The 22,753-nt window shown below is 39.5% G+C and overlaps 3 protein-coding genes across 11 annotated transcripts in view; 2 read left to right on the forward strand and 1 right to left on the reverse strand.

Moving 5' to 3' along the window:
* Window positions 1-707: 707 nt before the first annotated feature.
* sgtb (small glutamine rich tetratricopeptide repeat co-chaperone beta) lies at window positions 708-8,443 on the reverse strand. Of its 4 annotated transcripts, none has more exons than XM_086301363.1 (12): window positions 8,355-8,443; window positions 6,233-6,345; window positions 5,817-5,920; window positions 5,604-5,679; window positions 4,361-4,460; window positions 4,023-4,127; window positions 3,786-3,924; window positions 3,609-3,671; window positions 3,171-3,208; window positions 2,993-3,076; window positions 1,698-1,818; window positions 708-1,530 (listed from the first exon to the last, which is right to left on the reverse strand). In XM_086301363.1, exons 2-11 carry the CDS (start codon window positions 6,330-6,332, stop codon window positions 1,707-1,709), a joined length of 921 nt encoding a protein of 306 aa, XP_086157489.1. In that variant the 5' UTR covers window positions 6,333-6,345; window positions 8,355-8,443; the 3' UTR covers window positions 708-1,530; window positions 1,698-1,706. The 4 variants fall into 4 exon arrangements, with proteins under 4 accessions (XP_086157489.1, XP_086157488.1, XP_086157486.1 ...); XM_086301362.1 differs by having other exon boundaries at window positions 708-1,534; XM_086301360.1 differs by having other exon boundaries at window positions 708-1,560.
* nln (neurolysin (metallopeptidase M3 family)) lies at window positions 8,431-16,746 on the forward strand. Its single transcript, XM_086301356.1, has 13 exons — window positions 8,431-8,655; window positions 9,142-9,389; window positions 10,730-10,878; window positions 11,272-11,376; window positions 11,594-11,696; window positions 11,787-11,947; window positions 12,612-12,747; window positions 13,612-13,978; window positions 14,116-14,317; window positions 14,406-14,592; window positions 14,677-14,805; window positions 15,017-15,153; window positions 15,244-16,746. Exons 1-13 carry the CDS (start codon window positions 8,615-8,617, stop codon window positions 15,391-15,393), a joined length of 2,115 nt encoding a protein of 704 aa, XP_086157482.1. The 5' UTR covers window positions 8,431-8,614; the 3' UTR covers window positions 15,394-16,746.
* A 210-nt stretch (window positions 16,747-16,956) lies between these two features.
* erbin (erbb2 interacting protein) overlaps window positions 16,957-22,753 on the forward strand; it is a 50,515-nt gene continuing 44,718 nt past the window's right edge. For 2 of the 6 annotated variants that reach the window (XR_015130433.1, XM_086301368.1), the window contains exon 1: window positions 16,957-17,688. The gene's annotated coding sequence lies outside the window, so the exon portion shown is untranslated. Of the gene's footprint in view, window positions 17,689-18,304; window positions 18,413-22,753 lie in introns of those variants that run through there. The other 4 variants (XM_086301364.1, XM_086301366.1, XM_086301367.1 and 1 more) reach the window with 3 other exon arrangements.

A 22,753-nucleotide genomic window follows, 5' to 3' on the forward strand; every position in this document is an offset into this window, starting at 1 on the left:
GTAAACACCAAAAAGCACATAGTGTGGAAAATGAGCCCACGGGTATAGCCGTACTCATCCTGTTCCTCCTCACACAAAGGAGCGGATACTATTTCTGCTGATGGGTTAAGGACCTTTTACAGCCCTGTACAGCTTTCCTAATAACTGCCTGTTTTCTGAAATCTCCTCCATGCTCTTGCAGCATACAGCAATCTTTCTGGCAGTGGCACGTGATGATGTGGCATCCTGGACAAGTTTGACTACCTGTAGGGTCCAGGTATCACCTCATGCTACCAGTCATAACACTGACCCTAGCAAAATGCAAAACTAGTGAAAAAACAGTGGCAAAAGATGAGGTGGAAAAACTGCAAACTTGCTATTTTGGGGACTGTCTCACTGTTGCCTCTCTGGTGCACTTGTTAATTTCATTTACACCAAAGCAGCTGAAACACATTAACAACCCCCTTCTGTTAACTTCACAGACCCGATCAGTATCAAGTTCAAAACACTTGATCTTGAAGTATCCTTGGGCAAGATGCAGAACCCTGAGTTACAAGTTGGGTGTGTAAATGTTTTGTAAAGAAAAGTGCTCAGGCACTGAAAAATAGCACAGTATGAATATGTGTGTAATTACCTTCATGTAATAAAAAAGTGGTTCACTGACAGTAAACAATGATTCTTTTCATATAATAATGACATTAATTCAAAGACATAAAGGCGCATGTGAGTAGTTTCGTTTCAAGACATTTATTATTTATATGGTTTGACAAAACAATGTGCTGCCTTAGCATACCTGTGTTTCCATAAAGCATCTGATCTCAAATACCAGATTCAACAGCATGCAAAATGAACAATATGAATATGCTGTAAGTAGTTAATCAGAAATTAAATAGGCTTAACGTTAGGATGTTAATTTTAGCTAAAGTGCTGTAACAACATAATGCAGGCAGCAAACACTGGTATACAATTAGACTGTTGTCTTAATTAAGTTAAGTAGTACTCACTGAAAACCACTGATGTGAGTCTCAGGAACGAACGGTGTTCATCACCCAATAAACAAGTACAGTGCATTCTGTCTACAAAAATAAGACTAAACAAATCATATAAACCCGATGTGTATTATTATGAGGGAAAGCCGAAGTGCTCTCCACAATGCTGTAAAAGTACATTCCTCTCAAACCCTCCATTTATCATGACTTGACAGAAGGAACCCCTAAAATCACAACATGAAGAGGGCGGTCATTTCAGCACACAGAAAACATGATCTCTGAAGGACGGAAAGAAGTTCTGAAGAAAATAGTTACTCGTATTCTGTCGGTAGGCTGAATGCATTCGTGGCTCTTTTTTATGGTTAGTGTTTACATGTGTTGTCCTAAATGTGTGAGATGCTTCACTTCATGGTCCAATCTCCAGGCTCTCATATCTCCACTCCAGAGCCTTTAGTCACAGTAAAGTGCCTAAAACCCCATCCTTGTCTCTTTATTCCAGCTATGCCGGGGGCCTGACTTTAAGAAATGGGTGTAGAGATTGTGATCGCGCCATATGGATGCCCTTCCTTGGAAAAACAAAAAAATCATGAGGCTGAAATAAAAACATTAAATGTTAATAAAACAAATATGATCCAAGTTTGTTTTTTAGTTAGCTACAGGTTTGATTTTGAAATATTAAATAAATACCTAAATAGAACATGAATAGAACATTTTTTAAAAAGAAAATACCTGACTAGATCATGAGTGCTCCTCGGCGCTGCCGCTAAAGGAACGGCTCCGGATGTGGTTCCTCAGCTGTTCAATGAGCTCTGGGTTCTGCTGCTGGATCTGCTGGGCAAACTGTTGTCCTCTGAGAGAAAGATAACTTAGCTGAATTCTTTTCAACGAGAACAGGAACAGCACGACGAATTGTTCTGTTCTTAAAAAAAATAATGCCTGTTGCCTGGTCATGTCTCTTCACAATATGTATGATATTGTACCAATATGTGTATTGCACACTAAGTCAGCACCACTGTGCTGCCCTATAACACTATATAGTAATAGTATTATACTATTGTACTATAGTATTATGTTTGCCAACTTTCATATGTTTAACTAAAGAAGTGGGAACAAATTCTGTGTTTTTGTGACAGGCTGCTAGCAACAATCTTTCCTAAGTTATTTGTTGAGTGTTGACACAACACTAGTTTACCTCTTGAGCTACAAATCTTTTTTATGCTTGAAGGTCAGTGTTAAGTAGCTTGAAGGTGGTCAGGTACAAGGACGGGAAAGAAAATGAGTGAAAACACAGCCAAAGACCTTTAGGAGAACTACTGCTCAAAACCTATTTAAAAATTAAAAGAAAGTCTGGCTCGTTGGAAGCAAAATATAAAGAAATTAGGCGTGGCTCGAGGCTTTTGCACAGTACTGCAGTGCAGCTTTTTGATGCCGAGTTCCCAGTTAATGAGTGATGTCTGTTTAGGATTCTGTAACATGAAAATATCACATCAGTTAGATTGTAGCAACTCTAACAGCTGTGCCTTCTGTCCCTGCTTTAAAATCCTTTCAATCATTCAGAATCTGCAAACAGGTACTTTAACACCCCAGAGTGGGTTTGCACATCCAGACAAGGCAACAGGGATAAAATATTACAACCAATATTGTCAAAACTGCAAGTATTGTTTCAGAAAGGTTGAAATAAATCTCGGTACAATTTGGGGAATTTACTGCCCAGCTGTCCCTTGCCAAGAGTCAGATCAATATCAGTAGCTACAGTAGCTGACACAAAAAACAAGTTCTCCTTAAATCCTCTCTACAGCTGACAAGTAAACACATTTTATCCGTTTTGTTGAATGTGTCAAGTTGATATGGTTTATCTGGGGAACTGTACAGCGCATTACTCTACAGCGAGATGCAATATAAAGATTTTACAAAGAAACTGCCACATCTTTCAGTATAAAAAGTACATATAAAAAGGTCATTTAGCTCAACTAAATAATGGTGTAATTAAGCAATGCTTTTAATTTTTCATTCAGTGTACTTACGCTTCAATCAAGCTGGAAATGTCTGAGAGCCCTCCTACTCCTGCTGCAGGGCCTCCCACTGCATTAGACATCATTCCTGACATGCTGAGCACAGTGACACAGTTCGTCAGTTCACGGTGGGACTCGTCTTTTGAAACTACACTTGAATGCTGAAGTAAATGCATAAAGTTCGACTTACAGCTGTTGTACCTGCTGGTTCTGCATCACGCTGGCAGCCTGCAAAGAGAAATCAACAGCAATTCTTGATGTGTTTCTCACGTACATAATAAAAGGGCAATTTATTTTTTATCACACTGGCAATTTTGTCAGAAGAACAATCTACCATCTAGCGCTGTGGGGCCTGAATGCGCATACACAGCTATCGGATTTAGATGTGTCTTGTCCTTGATGCTGCAATAAAATCCTGGCGTGCTCGGAAAAAACATTCTCGGCCAAACGCACGCTCCCGTGTGTCATAATTTAATGAGCTCGGGTTGTCAGGCTCTCATTTCTACTAGACAATTACTGCGGTTGTTTAACAGGCTAACTATCACTCATGGGACTAATCCAGTAAAAAATAAAACCAATCCTGAGGCTCCTGAATGGAAGCTGCGCCTGTTAGAACTCATGCTCTTACCATGCTGATGAAGGCTGGGTTGTTGATTAAACTAGCCATGTCAAATCCCAGTCCAGCTGCTATCTGTGGCAGAGATGTGTAAACGACAGTCCAATAAGAAAATATCAACATTAATCCCAATTACATTATGCTACACATGTGGAGAGGATTAAAAGCAAGAGGCTTGTTTCTACTCACAGGGCTGGTTGCTTCTTTCTGCTTCTGCTCTGCGATTTTCAGGTTGGATTTGTACGTGTCATTCTCGGGGTCCAATACCAAAGCTTTCTTGAAGTAGGTAATTGCCTCTGGATACTTGTTCATAGCTGTCAATGCCAACCTGAAACCACAGAGGAAACAGTGAGCAGTCATTTTTGGAAAATATTATGGAGAGAGCAGTTTATTTCAAAATGACTTGTTAATAGTAAATGACCCAACCCCATCCTCCCGTATGCTTTGCTGTAGGTCGGATCAATCCCGATGGCTCTCTCACAGTCACTAGTTGCTTCGGTATAATTCCCCAGCTTACTGTGAGCTGCAGCCCTGCAAGTAATAAATTCAGAGCGCTGTGTAATGTTTGTGTTCAGGTGGGTAATGAAAAAGGGAGGGAATCGGTCAGCAAGCACTTTCTCGAACAGTTCAAGCATTACATCACATTTGGCTCTGCTTTGTTTGTCTACTGTCTGCTATTATATTAAACAAATGTTCAAATCATGATTAAGGGACAAAATTAAGTTCAGATAAGTAACAGCGTAAAATATCAGTTCAGTAAATACCTGTTGCAGTAGTACACAGCATTTCTTAGATCCAGATCAATGGCCTTTGTGTAGCACTCCACTGCACTCCTGTAGTTCTCCTCCTTCATGTGATTGTTTCCTAAAGAAACAAAGTGTGTAGTTATAACAACAAAGTTAACATAAAGCTCATGACTGGTTCAGTCAATCTTATGGAAAAATAGGATGACAATTCAGCTTTAGGGTGATAGATGTGTCTTTTTTTCCTTTTCTTGAGCTTTAGAAAAGCATTGGCAGGTTTTTAAATCTTGTAGGTGAAAGCAAATTGACATGTTTCATGTGCCACCAGCTACAGGTTCAGAAATCTGAACACCACCCTCCACCTTTTTTAAACTTGTGAACATACATGCATAATCCTCTCCAACATCCAACCACCAGAATAAAACCCCGAAACTAAACACTCAAGCAAGGACAGAGAAACAGCAGAAACATCAGAACACGCCTACTCCCATCAAGGCCACCCAAATCATCAGAGAGCAAACACCCATACACCCGCCCAGAAACCCCCAGTCGCCGCAACCAACAGCAAAGACAAAGTGGCAGTGGACGCCAACATGTCGACACAGAAACATGCAGGAAGGCCTCCACCAGTGTCTGGAGCCCTCACTATGACCCAACAGAGGCCAGACAGCACATTCCAGTCTCCGGGCAGCATGTACAGCCAGGAATAGGATCCCACTGCACTGATGAAGCCTGAGCTTTTGGCTCAATGAGGCCTTTTTAATATGAGCCTCCATCACCTTAACAGTGTATATATGATAGATAATGAGGAAAATAACACAAAATTAGATTCAAATGCACTTGAGAAACATCAACTGAACTTGCACTGCTACAGAATCATTTACATCTCGACAAATAGAGTTGAAACTAATCATAATGCCTCCAGTGATGATAAATGTAATCAGTGTGGCCCCCACCCACAACAATTTGACAGCACAATTCAATAAAACATTCCAAACCCTGTGGAGGATGAATTTACAAGAAAGCAAGAGCAGACACAGAAAGGTAGAAGTTTAGGGATTATTTCAAACTTTGTCCATGTTTAATATGATCAACAAAACAGTGATAATAGGAAATTATAAATTAAGTACTAATAATACAAAATAAGATAATGCATACATGTCCACTGAAGCGCATCAGAGCTGATGCAAAACATTTAATATAGAAGCTCACCATATTTATTTATGAACCTAATGTAATCAGATGTGAAGTGTTTCAAGATTACCTTCATTCTTAAGCAGCTCTGCTCGTTCGATGTCTTCAGGAGATGGGGAGCTCTCTGGTATGGTTAGATTGTCATTCTGTGAAAATGAAAAATAAAAGAGTCAGTGAATAAACACACAGGACATTCTGACTTGACACAAAAAAGCAGCGGTGTAATTAAGTCGGCATAATTGTACTATGTATTTTACAGTACTTTAAAGTGTTCACTACCCACCTTGAGCAGGGCATTGAGGAATATCTCTCTAAGTGACTGTGGCACTGCAAGATGACAGTCACTGGAGCTGATCTTGAAGGTGGTCTCCAAGCACTGTATAGCAACTGTGGTGGAGAATCAGCCAACATATGACAGAGTAGTTTCGAGTTAACTGGACAATCATGTTGAGTCAGAACTTGGCTGTACGCTCAGAGCAAGTTATTTGAATAATTCTCTTCAACTGCACTGCTTATCAAAGCCTGATTTTGATCATGTTTTCTTACTACCTTGACAGTCCTTAGCTTACTATCAAGAAAAGGGACATAATGTATGTACAGTTTGTGCAGATTCAGAACTCTGAAATGGATGAGACAAGGCAGAGTGCCCAGTGTTTGCACAGACACTTTCTAAGGCATAAGTGCAGTGAGTCGACCTACCTTCGAGGCTTTCCTGCTCATCAGAATTTAAAGTACCACAATGTGTTTGATCTCGTAGGAACTGCACAATAGAGAATGCCAAGCGCTTTTCCACAGCCATTTTTACCTAGAAACTGGTAGAGACAAGAAGGGGTTTGGAATCAAATGGAAAGGAAACCACTCAGTGGTGACTGAATTACTAATTCACGAGGTGCCATTTCATAATAAAAATAACAAACACATGCTTAAATAATGCATAACTGATATATAAGTCAGTATAAAATACTGTAATTGTGCTTATTTAATCAAACTCAGACAGACTCTATGCAGTCCTCTGAAGTACACACCTACTGCTTCCATAGGAATTATGAGGGTAAGCAGCAGGCAGATGCGACTTATCAAATGCACTTGATTAACTTTTGCAGCTTGCTGGTCTGGAGCATTTAGATGTGTATTCACCTCAAGGCCAGACCATGCAATGCTTAGAGAAATGGCAAAATACCCAAGAGCTACATCTCACACTCTACAGGGCTCAGTAAGCATTTTAAATGGTAAATTTAATGACAGTACACTTAGAAAAAGACTAAAATGCTTTGGAAGGCTTGCCATGAGAAATTTTCTTCTCTCTAAAAAGAACATGGCAGCATAGCTTTAGTTTGCAAACTTGCACATGAACAACCCACAAGACTTCTGGGACAATGTCCTTTGGACAGACAAGACCAGAGTGTCGAATTTAAAATGAGCACAAACACTTTTTACCAACTGTCTGGTGGTGGGCTGATGATTTCGGCTTGTTTTTTATTTGATTTGTTGAGCCAAAAAACCTCCACAGCAATGTGAGAGAGTGACACAGTTATACATTAAGGTGGTTCTACAACCTACTGAATTACAGCATGTACTTAGTTTTTCACTAGAGTGCATACAGTCCAGTGAAAACGTTCTTTTTCAAGACTGTATTTTCTGGCTGATATAGCAATCAGACAATTTTATTGAATGATGCTGTTCTGCCACAAGTATATAAATAATGTAGAATATTTAATAAAGATTAATAAAGAATAACCTTTTACTTTTTCCAGTTTAATTTCTGATTTATGAGTTACATGTTTATATTATTGAATATTTTTTACCCCCAAAAAGTCAATACGGGCATTACAATGCAAAAATTCAGTATCAGTGTGACTCTATTAAAAGTGGGCACTACTTCAAAACAAAGAAGCTGGCTTAGGGAGTAGATTTTTGGTGCTTTTAATATATGCATTTCATTTTTTATTCAACAATACATTACTTTTTATATTCTCAGGTTTAGAAGAGGCTGAGATAGTAGTTATGACCTAATTATAAACCTGGGCTCAACTATCCCAGGTTATTTTTTGGGTGCCAGTAGTAATCTTGCATTTGTTAAGGACTCTGTAGCAGTGAAGGAGAATATCAAACGACTGCATTGCATTTTGATAGTAAATCTCTACAGCTACAAAGTTGCACTACAACTGATACTGGCGATCTGCAGTTTCGTGTCATTTTATTGCCTATAACAAAAAAAAAAAACCTTGCCCCTCAGAAGGCTAGTTACTGCTTGATTTTCCCAAGTCGGACTGAGGCAAAAAGTCTGTGGGGAAACTGGGGCAAAAAAATAAAAACATGGCCACAGAATCACAGTGCGGGATGCTACAGACACAAACACTATTGCCTCATACGTCTATCACGTGCTGAAACCAAGCATTATGCTCATTTGAGTCTAGCTAGCACAGCTACTCCTCCCTTCGTGTGTTGACACACGTAAATGCAGTGATGCAGAAGCTGTGATGTAATAGCATAATGGGTGTTTTCATTCACTGCACTGACTTTATACATTTATTTCAAATAAATGCTAAAATAAAATTATAATTTAGCCAGTGGCGCTGGCAGGTGTTTGTCTTTAAAGGAAACCTACACCCTGACGGTCCGGACAAACAAGGCTCGCGCGCTGCTTGTGTGATGCTGGCTAAAACAATCACAACCCAAAAACAAAACAAGACAGGAAAACAGGAGGAGGAGAGGAAACAGAGGTCATCCTCGGAGCCCTACAAACAACACGAAGTCATATTAAAAATAACACTCTATTAAAGGATGCTGTTCAGTGTGTGTCCCCCTCCCGCCCACCTACCTGAGGTCTTATCCAGCTGTCTGCTGCTACCGCGTCATGAGGAGGGCTCGAGTCGGATCGATCGCGTCCTCCTCCTCTGCGCCTGCGCGTTAACAACGGAAATAAGAAGCGGTTCCCACGCGAGAAACGGGGAGAGATACCGTTCATTGCGGCGACTACAGGGACTGAGCCACCGTAAGGGAGGAAGAAAGGGGTTAATTTTTATTTTTATGTAATTATATATTTTTTTTTGCTGAAAGAAATCGCACGATACTGCTGGCATGTATCTGCTAACAGCTATAGCTTGCCGAGCACATTTGAGGTATGCCAAACATAGTCCAGTACTATGGACTAGTCCACTAAATTGAAGTTGTTTATTACGTATGTGTGACAGATTGGTAAACTACGTTCAACAACTTTAAATTGCTCTCTTCTGCTTCCACGGACACCGGTCCACAACTAAAAATAATTTAAATTGACAAAGTGTCATCTCCTGCTTATTGGCACTTTAAGGATAGCTGAGCTGTTTTGTACGTTTTGGCTGCTTGACAGTTATTCCACGCTTTTATGAACTTCGTTTGAAAGGCTTCCGCTCGCACTGCCATGGCATGAAACTCTACACTGATGGATGAAGGAAAAATATCACCGGTTATAACATGGAAATAAGTGTGTCGAGTGTGTCCATGAAGATAGTGCTTACATTAATACCACCTATTCGAGCGGATCGTTTTCTTGACTATGGAGCAACAGAAAATATTGTACGTTTGGGGGGCGGCGGTGGGTATTAAAAGGTCCGGTTTTCTTACAGGGTCTGTAAACATCTGAGAATGACCATCGCTAGTGGGTCAGTGCTGTCTGCCAGACACTGCGCTCAGGCAGGACATGCAAGGAACACACTGAGGTGGGACCTGTCTCCAGATGAGATCAGGACTATGACAGACAGCTTGATTGCCAGAGTAAAGAAGGTCTATGACGACGTTGGATCCCTAAATATAGAAAATGTCTCTGTTGAAAACACCCTGATGACCTTGGCTAATGCTAAGATGGATTATGCATGTAAGTCTACTGGTGTATTCTGGTTTACAATTCCATGAAACCAACAAACCCAACAATGTTTGAATCCCACTAATGAGTATACACAAGTTAACTATATGTTAATAACATCAGTAAGCTATACTAGGACAATGGAGAGCATGTTTCCTGATCCCTTCACTTTCAACTGAGTCAGTCAGTGTGGATCCATCTTTACAGGGAAAATGATCCCAGACAAGTACACACACACACACACACACACACACACACACACACACACACATATATATATATATATATATATATATATATATATATATATATATATATATATATATATATATAAAAATAAATAATTTAACATGCAAAGTACTGCACATTACATGGACTCTGTATCAGGGTATTGGCAGGTAAAATGCATCGGGTATTGGTGATATCACAGGGAGTTATGCTGCACATGTGAAGATTCTTTACTTCTTGCAGCAATTTCTTTGCTTACATTACTCCTAGCACTGTCTGCAGCATAAGAGTAGCATCACACCTGAGCAGACTGTGGTGTGGAGTCAAGTTGTGTCTTCCTGTTACACTTCCTGAACTAATTAGTGACATTTCCTATCCAAGGCCTGATGAGTTTATATAATGGCGAGGCATCCATCCATCCATCCATAGCTCACATGAATGATTACTGCTCCCACAGTATTCAAAGTTACATGCAATGGTCAGCTAATAGAGCTTCACCCAATTTGTGCTCAAAGTCAAGGTCACGTTTGTGGGTTTACAGGCAGTAACATGCAAACTGTGATTGATCATGAACCTGATGAGCTACTACGTCACTCTGGCATGTATATGTGTTTACACATTTTTTTAAAAATTAATTGATATTGGAATATTTTACGCCCTTAAAGTATGTACCATTATCAGAAATCTAATTTAGGTATTCTCTTCTATTTTTTGTCTTCATTAGGAAGGAGTACAAAGGCTTTTAGCTGAATAGAAACCAACCTATTCATGGATTTGAATTCTTGCATAAAATGTTTCAAATTCAAATTCAAATTCAAATTCAAATTTTATTTGTCACGTACACAGTCATACACAGTACGATATGTAGTGAAATGCTTGGACAACTGCTCGTGACCTAAAGAAAACAAAAAAGGAAAAGGCTATGAATAAGATAGGAAATAAATATGAAAAATTAAAAAGGGTAAATTTAACTAGGAAGGAATAGAATATAAATTAAGGTTAAAAATGAAATAACTGTACAACACAAATTAGAAATTGTTGTTCTTGTTGTTGTTTTTTATTGTTCTATTATTTTTGTAACGTTCACCGTTGCTTTTTTTTTTTTTTTTGCTTTGCTCCCTTAGCATCACACCACGTTCTCGCCTTCCCTCAGTATGTTTGTCCTTCTAAGGAGCTGCGATCAGCAAGCACTGAAGCTGACAAGAGACTGTCTGAGTTGGACGTGGAGATAAACATGCGGGAAGATGTGTTCAAACGAATCACTGCCTTGCAGGTACGACTCGAGCCACATTCACTTCAAGTAAAGTGAGGACTTTTGTAAAAACTGATAACTTTATGAGGCCACACAGATAATGACGTGTTAAAGCAGTCTTAATCATAAGGCTAGTGTGTGAGGATTGGCTGCATTTAAGAAAATCTTAAACTTTTTTCACACTTCATGTCAGCCAGAGGCCAACAGATCATAGAGGCGCAAGGACTACTGGTTCTTAATAGCCTGGAAATGAAATGTAATCTCATCTGATCAGTGGCAGCCAGTGCCATATGTTATTTCATGCTGTGCTGGCTCCCTGGCATGCAATATATAAATAGGTGAATAAATTTAGCAGAATGCCTGCTATTCTACCTGTATGAGAAGATGTTTAGTGTTATGATTGTGTTTTGGTAGAATAAACAGAAAGACAACCTTTCAGCTGAGGAAAAAAGATTCCTGGACAGACTTGTTACACTGGGCCAGAGGAAAGGATTGCACCTGTCTAAAGATATACAAGAGGTAATGTAATGTGTGATCTGATTATTAATATGGAAGTCGTTTGTTAAAGTTACAGGTTAAAAGAGTTTAGAGATTAATTCCAGTGTTTCATAATTGAAACGAAGAAGTAAGCAAATAGAATCACATAGAAAGTGCCTGTAAATCTTTGCTTATCTTATTAGATAGTAAAAAATTAAAATCTCTGTGATGTCTTTTGCTCTGTGTTCTCTCTCCTAAGGAAATAAAAAGAACTTCCAAGCTCATCAGTGAACTCTCCATCGAGTTTAACAAGAATCTGAACGAGGAGAGCAAATTTCTTATTTTCTCTGAGCACGAATTAGGTGTGTTTGATACGTGAAACTCATGAAACGCTGCCTTGAGAGCCACGCTTTAACCGTATTCACTGATTCTCTTGTGCCATACTTGCTCAGGTGGGCTAGCTGCCACTTTTCTAAGTGGACTGGATAAGACGGCTGAAGGACGGTATAAAGTGACCCTGGAATATCCCCATTACTATCCACTGATGAAGAGGTGCCATAATCCTGAAACAAGGAGAAAGATGGAAATGGCTTTTAACAGCAGGTGTAAAGAGGTAAACCGCAGGCTGATGATTAATATTTATACCCTGTAACGCCAAGCGGATCATATTTGATATATGAGTTTCTAAGACCTCTAACCATCTGATTCTTTGGCCACTTATAGGTTTTTGTTTGATTAGGATAAGCATACTATGAGCAATAATGCTCATATACCAAAAATGATACAAACTCTTTCTTTTTTTTTCGTTTTCTGAAGGTTCAATAAACACTCCAGTTTAAAATAAATAAATAACTACAAGTCATGTTGATGTTGGACAGCTATGGATCCATACACATGTGCAGGTGAAATGAGAAAATGTGTGATATAAAAAGCTGCGGACAACAGGCCCTGGTGTTGTTGTGGTAGCTACTCAAGCCACATTGGGAAGCTTTTTCCTTTAATTTGTCACCTGCTCGTATGTCTAAATGACATACAAGGATACAATCAGCGATTGCTGTCACTTTAGCACATTAATGAAACAAGCAATGTTGCATATCCCATGTCTTTAGTGGGCTGAAGTTGCAGCCCAGAGAACCTGCTCAGTGAAACCACATATTACTGCTGGTTACCAAATGTGTCACAGAATCTACTCAGGCTGGAAACCCTAAACATTATCATTCATTTTAATAAGCCTAAATGATTTCACTGATCCGCGTCTCTCGTTTTTTCCCCCCCAGGTAAACACGGCAATCTTAGAAGAGTTGATACAGCTGCGGGCGAAGGTTGCACGCTTACTTGGTTACGGTAGCCATGCTGAGTATGTGCTGGAGATTAACATGGCTAAAAATGCAAGCAACGTGTCTGACTTTCTGGGTATGGGCTCTTTGACATCTGACCTCGCTGGCACACACATCCACATGGAAACATTCCCTGTCATTTAAGATGAGCTCTCCCGCCTCCTGATAACTGCCTTAAAGTAGGAAAAGAAACTCAATAGGACAGATGAATGGCTGTGCAGCTCCACACGCAGTCACATAATATGCAAGGTGAAATGTAATCAGTTACTAATGACAAATTACACAACATCAGCTTTTTATAATTAGTAGTATAATCAACGGCTGTAATCAGGTTGAACAACTAAAAGCATGTTTTTAATCGCAAAAACCAGAGCCCACAAAAGGACCACAAGAAGCACTAAAATTCCAATCCAACAAAGGAAAAAGACAAGACTGTATACACGCACAGAGAGATGCTCAGTAAGAAGAAATCATAGAATAGGAACAAAAGCAAAAGGTTAAAGTACACGAGGCACAAGGAAAAGTTTTTCCCACAGTAAAAACAGGAAGTGTAAATTAGAAAGACAAGGGAACTAACTAAAGAGACAAAGACAAGGAAGCAGTGGGATACTACAGAAAGAAGAAGAATAGAAACATAAGAAATGACATAAATAGAATCAAAACAGGAACCAAAACTCAAAAAAATATCACACAGGAACTCAGAGCTGCAGAAATAGTTTTCAATGCAAACAACAAATTTTGAATATTCAGCATCTGCAGATTTGAAACAGATTTCCTCTACAAAAATGCTCAACTTTCATCTTCTTTTTTTTGAGTGTGCAAAGGGAGTTAGTTTGATTTGGGCTTTAAAAAGAAGATAAGAAAGTAGACAGCAAAAGGTTCAAAGAAATTGCATGCTTCACATTACAACTAAGGAGGTTTTCTTTTTCTGCCTTTATAGACAAGTTCCATGAAGCACTGAAGCCCGTGGGAATCAAAGAGAGGAAATACATTCTTGCGCTGAAGAAGAGGGAGTGCCTGATGAAGGGCTACCAGTTTGATGAGAAGATTAATGCCTGGGACTTGCCCTACTACATGAATCAAGTGGAGCAGCGCAAGTTTGCTGTGGACAAGGACAAACTGATCGAGTATTTCCCTCTTGATGTGGTGACAGAAGGGCTGTTTGGTATCTACCAGGAGCTGCTGGGTCTCACATTCACAGAGGTGGAACAGGCTGACGTGTGGCATGAAAATGTCAAGCTGTACTCAGCCCTGGACACTGAAACGGGGGAGGAGATTGGTCAGTTCTACCTGGATCTGCATCCAAGGTAGATTATGTGTCATTTTTTTCAGAGACAAGACAAGATCCTGTGTTTGATGTTTTTATGAAGTGTGAGCTCACTAACATTGACCAGAGCTCTTGATCTGTGTGATAGACTTCAGCCTGACTGTGACATTTCACCAGGGAAGGAAAATATGGCCACGCAGGTTGCTTTGGGCTCCAGCCTGGCTGCGGAGGCCCTGATGGAAAGCGCAGGCTACCGGTTGCAGCCATGGTGGCAAACTTCACCAAGCCCAGGAAAGATTGTCCTTCTCTCCTCCAACACCATGAAGTGGAGACCTATTTTCATGAGTTTGGTCATGTCATGCACGAAATCTGCTCAAATGTAAGTTGCTATATTCAGTCAGGAAGTTAGTGATATTTGTATACTGTGTGCTAATGAATAAGAATGAGTTTTTCTGTGTATGTGTCAGACCGCTTTTTCAGAATTCAGCGGAACAATGGTGGAGACAGACTTTGTGGAGGTGCCGTCTCAAATGCTTGAGAACTGGGTTTGGGAAAAGGAGCCTCTGAGAAGAATGTCCCGTCACTACAAAGATGGCACCCCCATCCCAGACGAGCTGCTCGACAAACTGATTGCCTCCAGAGTTGCTAACACTGGTCAGACACTCAAACTTTGCACAAAGAAAGTCTGTGTAACATTTATGTGTAAGTGAAGAGCCTCTGTTGATGTGTTCACTTCAGGGCTTATGAACCTACGTCAGGTAGTCCTTAGTAAGGTGGACCAGTCGCTTCACATCAGCCCACGTGCAGACACTGCGGAGGTGTTTGCAAAGCACTGCCAGGACATCCTGGGTATTCCTGCTACACCAGGTCAGCTTTAGCTTCAGCTATTTAGAATATATTTGAGAAATTATTGCATTAAGCTTTCTATCAGTGATGAGGATTTACATTTTATAATAAACAGTCCACTGTGGGCATTAGCAGTTTGTATTCAGTTTTTTGTATGAAGCACATAGACAATATCATTTTTCTTTTTTGGAGTTTGTATTAGTGATTTGTAACAAAGATCTGCTCTCTGCAGGAACCAACATGACAGCCAGTTTTAGCCACTTAGCTGGTGGATATGATGGTCAGTACTATAGCTATCTATGGAGCGAAGTCTACTCCATGGACATTTTCTTCAGTCGTTTTAAAAAGGAAGGCATTATGAATCCAAAGGTTGGTTTTCTGGATGAACATTTCACTCTAATGATGTGTCTTATTTTCCTTGAAACTGTCTTTATATGTGCATTTATGCCCTAAACACAGGTTGGAAAAGAGTACAGAAGAGTGATACTGGAAGCTGGGGGCTCTGTGGATGGGATGGACATGGTGAAAACCTTCCTCGGACGTGCGCCGTGTCAGGATGCTTTTTTCCAATGCAAAGGACTGGTTAACTCACAAGAAGCATCAATGTAAACTGATGTTCTCTTTAACTGTTTTTGTCATTATTATATTATATCTGGATGCAGGTACATTTCAGTTGAGAAATGGGGTATTATTACTATCTTCAGGATTTCACGCTAGAGTTCTGTCTGCCTTTGTTTAAATGTACAGTAGATCACAACAGGACCTCGTCATGACATGTTCAGTGTATTTTACAGCCTTTTTAATTCGTCCTGGTGTTACTAAAACAATAAACCAGGGATGTCAAACTCATTTTATTTCAAGGGCCACATACAACTTCTTTTGATCTTAAGGGAGACAGACCAGTGAAACTTTCTGTCAGGGTAAAGAAGTTTAACTACACATTAAATCCATCAGATATCTTCATATATGAACAAGAAGTGCAGTTTATCTACATGATAAAAGAATTGTGCCGTAGGAAATAAAAGGCATCTGCCAGCACAATTCTTTGGGCTTAAATGGTAAGAAATGTATAAATTTACAGAAAAGGTTCTGGTTGCTCATTGCCAAGACTGTCCTGTAATTATAAGGCAGAAAGCTTTTATCTGTTTCTCTTTATTTTGTCTTACTATGAACCCATTGAAAAAAAACATTTCTATTGTAGATACTGAAAAATGGGAACTATTTTTTGTCATTTAAATGTTTTTCTTTTACATAATTACTTTGGTGTTGTATGGATGACCATGGTGGAGTTATTTATAAGTAGGAATTGCTGTAGAACTCATGTCCATAATTTAAGCCCCCCTTCACATTTTCCAAAGCCGTCCAGTGGGCAGAGTTGGAGTCCTTCCAACGATTCTGGCCCCTGGGCCTTATGTTTGACACTCGTGCAATTAAGAATGGACATTTCTTTATATTAAAGAATATGAATAATCTGGTTTCCACAATAGTTCTTTTTGGAAACATACATTGTCATCATTAATTTCATTACTTATGCCATCACTTAAGCTGTGACATGTCAGAATTTCCTTCAATGCAGTGATCAGATACTATGTCAGTGGTACAAAAATACTAACAGCAGGCTTTAGTTACAGGTATCCAAGCATAGAAGCTAACATACCCTTACTAGATTCACAATATAGTTAAAATCCTCTTTTCAACTGTTTCTTTCTGCTGCGTCATAATATTACATTTATCGGCTACCTACTCTTGGTGGCCTGACAATTTCATTAAGTCGTTTAGAGGGTTGACACTAGAAGTTAGACTGTTCAAGCCTTTTACATTGAACACACCTGTTTTTAAGTTTCAAACATTATGGGGGAAATTCTACGCTTGAAAGGCACTTGGCTATTTTAATGGATATATCTTTGGCTATCTTTAAATCTCCATTAAAAATAATTAGAAAAAAGGCCAATATTATTCTATTTAATTTAAATTTCCAGTGAAATGCAAAAAACTTCTACTTACGCCAGAGGGCGCCACGACATAACAAGAACGACGAAGGCTGCTGCAAACCGTACAAACACCTTTTTTTGTACGTTATATGTAAATGGGTTAATAAAATACCTTGTCGGTCTGGTTTGTATACGTGTTTGCAGTCTGTGTGAATATCCTGTAGCCTATTTGAAAGGGAAAACAGTGTCAATAAGTCAATGCACAGAGGAAGATAAGCGGAATCACTAGTAGTGTCTGGGTGAGATAGTGAAAGCGTCGTCCACGGGGCTCGGTGAGGCTGGAAAGGCGACTACTGGTGGACAGCTTTCTCCATGTACCCGCGGAGGTCACAGAGAAGAAACTCGCCACTTCGTGCTGTTCCCCACAGCCTCAATGTAGCTTCGTTCCAGTCTGTAGAGCTGCGCCTATTGTAAATGAGCAAAGACCTGGAAATTATGAGCGAAAACATCTGGGTGCGGCACACTTTAGAGGAAAAGGTTTCGCTGTGCCGGAGGTGGTTCGCAGTTTTGCCTTTTGTATTTCCTTGCTGAATGTAGTGGACATTTTGGATTTTTTTAATGTTGTGTCATTAATTTGCATCAATTAAGGACCATTTTTGCTCTTGTCTTCGTCGTCGGTCAGTCTGGCAGTGCCACAAGGCAATATTTTTATGTCTCAAAACAACTGAGAGGGACAACGTTAAACTTGAGGGCGGCTCGCTGAGGAGAATGTACGCACTGGGCCAGCTTCGAGTTGCTCTCTAAGTAAGGCAATATTAGCTAGCTGCTAACACTAGCCAGACCCAATTGAACTGCCGTGAAGCAAACCAGTGAAACCAGCTAATGCCCACTTCTCAAGGTGTTTGTTGGGTAGTATCAGCCTGCACATAAGCTGGATATCATTAAATGAGACGCTGACCCGACAGTAACTCAGGTAAGTGTCTTTGTTTGCGCAAGTTACTGCTTCTCTGCGGGGCCCCACACAGCATGCTAACGCTAGCTCTAGCGTTGTATCGCTGAGGTCCCATTCTCAGGTTGTCCCACTTGAAGTCTCGCATTAATGCGGTTGATTTTAAATGTGGAACTATACGATAATGTATTGTCTCAGTGCTTGCAGTTTAGTAATGGCTGTGAGAGCATTGTTGGTTTAAAACAACAGGTTTTGGACTGTATTAACAGACTTGAGCAGCTGTGTTTTCGGAAGGTTTCGCATCATATGCTTTTGCCCCTTTGCGATGTAGCTCGCTTGGCACTAATTTATTCGCTTTAGAAAGCGGTGTAGTACATTTCAAGCTGTCAGTCTATAAGTGTTGATACTATTCATAAAACCAGCCATTAATAACTGCACCGCAATAGCAACACTCGCATCTTTTGTTGCGCCTACACCGTATAGGACGGATTAGCGCGCCATACTTATCAACATATTGGCGTTTTCATTTTCTCGCCGCTTCATTAATCAGATTAGTGTCCTCACTTAACTCCACTGTAATTTAATCCCGTCAAGATCCGGGATAAATTCAGGACTACTCTGAGGAATTTCAGCAGGTCTGTCCTAGCCTGTCGACTTGCTGTTAGTGTTCGTCATTCACCGCTCTGGGAAATGGTGTCAGGAGATGCAATCAGGTTGAGTCTCAGGGCACCATGAAGGCAACGCTCAGGTAGACAAGCAATAAGACCGGGATCGAGTGTCGTTAGTAAAATGCCCTAGATTAAATCCGCAACTTCTCACTGGAACGTAATTGACTATAAAGTACAGTTTAGAGGTGAATCGGAGATATTTATGCATCTGTGTAGATTATCTTAGATTTCACAACATAACTTTACAAACTTACTGAACCAGGTGGAGTGTTGTCAGAGATAATATTTAGTAGTAAGTTGAGATACTAACTATGGATGTCATGATAACAGATTTTTACTTAATGAAAAGTATTATTTAAACTCAAAATTCACGTGCGTGGAGGTGTCAAAGGCTACTGCAACCATAACTGTGCGAATACATACACAATTGCGGTACAATTACACGTTCATTTTCAATACTATACGTCCATTTCGGGCACAGTGTTTTGCAATTGAATTTTTCAATCTCACAGGTGGTGTCAGTGGCTGGCACATGAATGTCTTCCAGGGTGATTTAAAACTGAACCGTTGAATTAGGTATTTAGAGCTGTCAGTCAAGCAAACAGAAACCTTATCAGATCGGTCTTTAAAGGCTCTCCCAGCTGTAATAAAATGTAAACAAAGACTAGGCTCCATCTTCCCCTGCTTGTCAATGCTATGGGCCCTTTATCTACCAGCTGATATTCAGCTGTTTGGAGAAGATTATTCAGGTATTGGTAATGAAACTGACTCAAAGTATATATAGTGTAAGCAGAGAATTGCCAGAATTTTGGATGTTTTCCCAAAGGTGTTTGTGTACACTAATTTTGTATTCTTGTAGATACAGTTCCACTCATTGGGAGAAGCTGTGTATTGAGTATTTTGTATATCACTAACAGAAGTGTGTATAGTATTCTTACAGTACACTGGTTTCATGGAGGTATTGAAGGCCTGTCATGGCATTTTGGTTATCAAGTTCCTCATGTGATCATTTACAACAGACCTTATCTAGAACTGAAGATAAGGTTCACTGTAACAAAGGCTCTTTCCTTTACTGTTCTTTTCTCGCACTGGTGTCAAAGAAGTGTTGTTCCACTTGCCTGAAAGTTTGTTGTGTCAGTCGGAGACAAGACGCTGCCAAAAGCAGTAAAACTGTGTTTCTTATCTTATGTATATCATGTTAAAAGCGTTTCTTAAACAATGAGTGATCCTGCTAAACTCACAGTCAGCGGTATATCTACTGATGGAAAAGTGGGTGTACAGGCTTATCTATTTTTGTTTACATCTGGTGTTGGCTGTTAAACAAGTACGTAACATGGTGCTTTTCATTGTCACTGGATCTTAACGGGTGTCTTTTCTGATGACGCTTTATACCACGTAGGAAACCTTTTTTTTTTTTTTTCCTCCCCCTCCTTAATCTTCTGCTTCTGTGACCATACAAGTGCTTGTTTCCTCATCAGTGTGTCTAGCCTTGATCTGACTCGTATCCTTATTTCTACCTTTGTTGTTAGTAGGTAACATGTAGTGTGCTAGTCCAAAGAGCACATGTTCGGTGACTAACTGCGCATGTGATGTTGTTGACGAGTTGGTGGCTGACCAACGACTGAGACACCCTGTGAGAAGTGTTTACCACGTTAGGAAATTAGCTGATCCTTGCTGTGACAGACTTTCCTGTGTGAATGTGGTAGAATTTATGTTGTGTCTCTAATAAATTGCTCCTGGCAGGTGACTGAGTCATCATGTTAGAAATGTAGAGTATTGTTGGTAGAGTTGAGGGGAAATAACTTTCCTTAATCTAAACTGTGTTTGTAGTGGTTACCCGAGAAGTGTTTTCACATTCCTCATCATTCATTTACATGCAGACTATATTGATTGATTCAGTGCTCTTGTACTTGTCCCATGTCTTCAGGCGTTTTGTGAAATAACAGAATGCAGGGAATACTTTGTCAGCATGTACAAGGATTTCTCCAGTGTATTAAAAGTCCACTTGACCATTTTTAGACATAGAAAAGTTAGTAAAGAACTTGTCTAAAATTTGACTTAATGTTTTACCTGTTCAGCTCATAAACAGGCCCGACAATTTGTAAAAGAGGTTAAATATGAAGTGCTCGCCTTGTGGTATAGAGACATCTTACCTTGAATGCGGAAATTAGAAATGAGTGTTTGTCTCTCTCCGCCTCGCACTTCTGTCCTCCTGTGAGTAAAACTACACACACTCTTAGCAGCCTGTAGGTTTTGTGGTGGAAACCCTAATGTGGGAATCAGTGGCATCATTGCAGAGATGTGTTGAAAACAGTGTTAGAAACCAGTTAAGTTTTGGGATTGTAATATTAGATCAATATGTATATATTTTTAAACTAGTTGATGCAATTTATGTAGAAGTTGTTGTTAGGTTGGATGAAAAAGCTGAAGGAAAAAACGGGTAATGCTTACAACCTAAAATGACGAAAAAAGTAAATGTTAGACTTTAATTGTGATACTTTGGCAATTTAAGCTTGCTGATTTAAAAACGAAGACAAGGACACTGACAGATGGATAAATTAGTATAAATTGGTGGTTTCAGATCCACCAATCACATGATGAAATTCAAATGACTAATGACCCATCAGTTGTCAATTGTTTCCACCTGTGTCAGCTAAGCAGCAGTTGAAGTTGCTATGCTGATGGGCTTCTGTGTGACTAACTGTAACCAGCTGTGAAAATTTCTCTAATATGGGCTGTGTACACCACTTGCAAAATTGCTAATACACTCCAAAGCATAACTGTTATTGATCTAGACTAAAACTCATAGCACCCCAAGAAGTTGCTATACAGATGTGTTTTTTTTTTCTTTGTGTGTGTGTGTCTATGTATGTGTGTGTTCCTGGTGTTTAAACATGTAGTCACTTGAGCAGGATGGAGGTAGTTTCTGTGTCTTCTTCAGAAATCCTTGAGAAAGTTCTAATTGATCTCTGTGGGGTAGTTACACGGCTCTTCTCTCACTAAAATGCATACAAATGAAAAAAGTGTAAGCCTGCTGGCTTTAGAAAATAAGTTGTTGAAAGAAGACAAAGTTCCTAGTCGTGGATGATAAGATGATAATTGTAAAGTCAGGTCAGAGAGAAAGTTTTTTTTGATTTTTCTGCTTCACACTCTCTTGCTTGAAACATTTTGCTTATAAAAATTAAGTAATTTATTTATTTATTTTTTCATTTCAGTTAATGTTTCAGAAATGGTAACAGTGCAGAAGAGTTGATAGCACACATTAGGGCTGTGCGATATGACCAAAATCTCATATCCCGATATAAGAATTCTATCGTCCAGATAACGATATAAATCACAAAAGTGTAACATTTTCTGTAAATTTTGTGAATCTCGGGCAGCTCATTTTGCGGGACGTGTTTCCAGCTGCGCGTCATGTAGCTGGTGTCGAGTGTTTTAACTGATGCATGAAACTATACATTTTTAGACAGAAGTTGTAAAGGCCGCCGTTTTCTTTGAGTATTTATTACACAGCGCGCTGCGGGGAAAAGCCTGTTCTAACGTTTGAGTCTAAGGTTTATTTTTTAGCACCTGGCGGCTCTTTTTTTAAATTCTCATCCGTAAATAATCTGCTCTTTCACGTGATTCAGTTTATTTTGAAAAGTCTCAACAGGATCTTGAGCTTTATTGTGAAAGGTTTATGTGGAACATAAACAAGCGGACACGCGATGGTTTTACCATCGTTGTTGCTAACCACAACGCATGAAAACAGGCGCTTGTCCGTCTGTAGTGTGGTTATATTAAATATAAGAGAAAGAGAGAACTTTAAGAAATTAATATAGCCACTACAGTGACCATCAAAACGATGAAAAAATATTGCCGTAAACAGTTTATTTTGCGACATCACGAAACAAACGATAGCGTAAAATGAAACAATAGACGTTTTTATATCGTCATTCGATATATATCGTTATATCGAACAGCCCTAGTACACATCACGAGCTGGTTGTCTTGGTTTATTAAAAAAATGTTTTCATGGTAAGTGGTGCGAGGCTAGTTGTGTTCCATCCTTTTAAGAACTTTTATGTTTTTGTAACATAGCGGGGCCTTTACTTTGCAGCAATCCCAATAAGGCCAGTTAAAACATGATGATCACAACATAGTAGTGATGAACTTAATTCCAGTAATTTGTTGAAATTGTTGTTGGTATCAACCGCTGTTTTGTTTTGCTATTGCATTATCCAGAGGCACCTTCACTGTTATGGCTTATAGAAGTGTTTTCACTTCCATGTGGAAGCTGAAGTTAAAGCTATAGGAGTCCTACAGCCAGAGTGTTAAATGTCATCTGTGTGTTTATTTTGCTTTAGACGTGACTGACAGGGAGACGAACCGCTTTCTATTTTTCATGTGGGTCACATATGTGTTTTGTGTTTTGTTTTGGT

Source organism: Aulonocara sp. 'chitande type north' Nkhata Bay, linkage group LG7 (genome assembly GCF_057382095.1).
Source record: "Aulonocara sp. 'chitande type north' Nkhata Bay isolate Kocher_YH1m ecotype deep benthic linkage group LG7, A_spYH_male_GT1.1, whole genome shotgun sequence".
Taxonomy (NCBI): Eukaryota; Metazoa; Chordata; class Actinopteri; order Cichliformes; family Cichlidae; genus Aulonocara; species Aulonocara sp. 'chitande type north' Nkhata Bay.

Excerpts from the sequence above, each read along its gene's own strand:
- nln (XM_086301356.1), top strand. The coding sequence starts at position 8,615 with ATGTATCTGCTAACAGCTATAGCTTGCCGAGCACATTTGAG. Across the intron at positions 9,390-10,729 it reads TGCTAAGATGGATTATGCAT|CATCACACCACGTTCTCGCC; the intron begins GTAAGTCTACTG and ends TTGCTCCCTTAG. Across the intron at positions 11,948-12,611 it reads TTAACAGCAGGTGTAAAGAG|GTAAACACGGCAATCTTAGA; the intron begins GTAAACCGCAGG and ends TTTCCCCCCCAG.
- sgtb (XM_086301363.1), bottom strand. The coding sequence starts at position 6,332 with ATGGCTGTGGAAAAGCGCTTGGCATTCTCTATTGTGCAGTTCCTACGA. Across the intron at positions 5,680-5,816 it reads TCCTCAATGCCCTGCTCAAG|AATGACAATCTAACCATACC; the intron begins GTGGGTAGTGAA and ends TCATTTTCACAG. Across the intron at positions 3,209-3,608 it reads ACCCAGCCTTCATCAGCATG|GCTGCCAGCGTGATGCAGAA; the intron begins GTAAGAGCATGA and ends TTCTCTTTGCAG.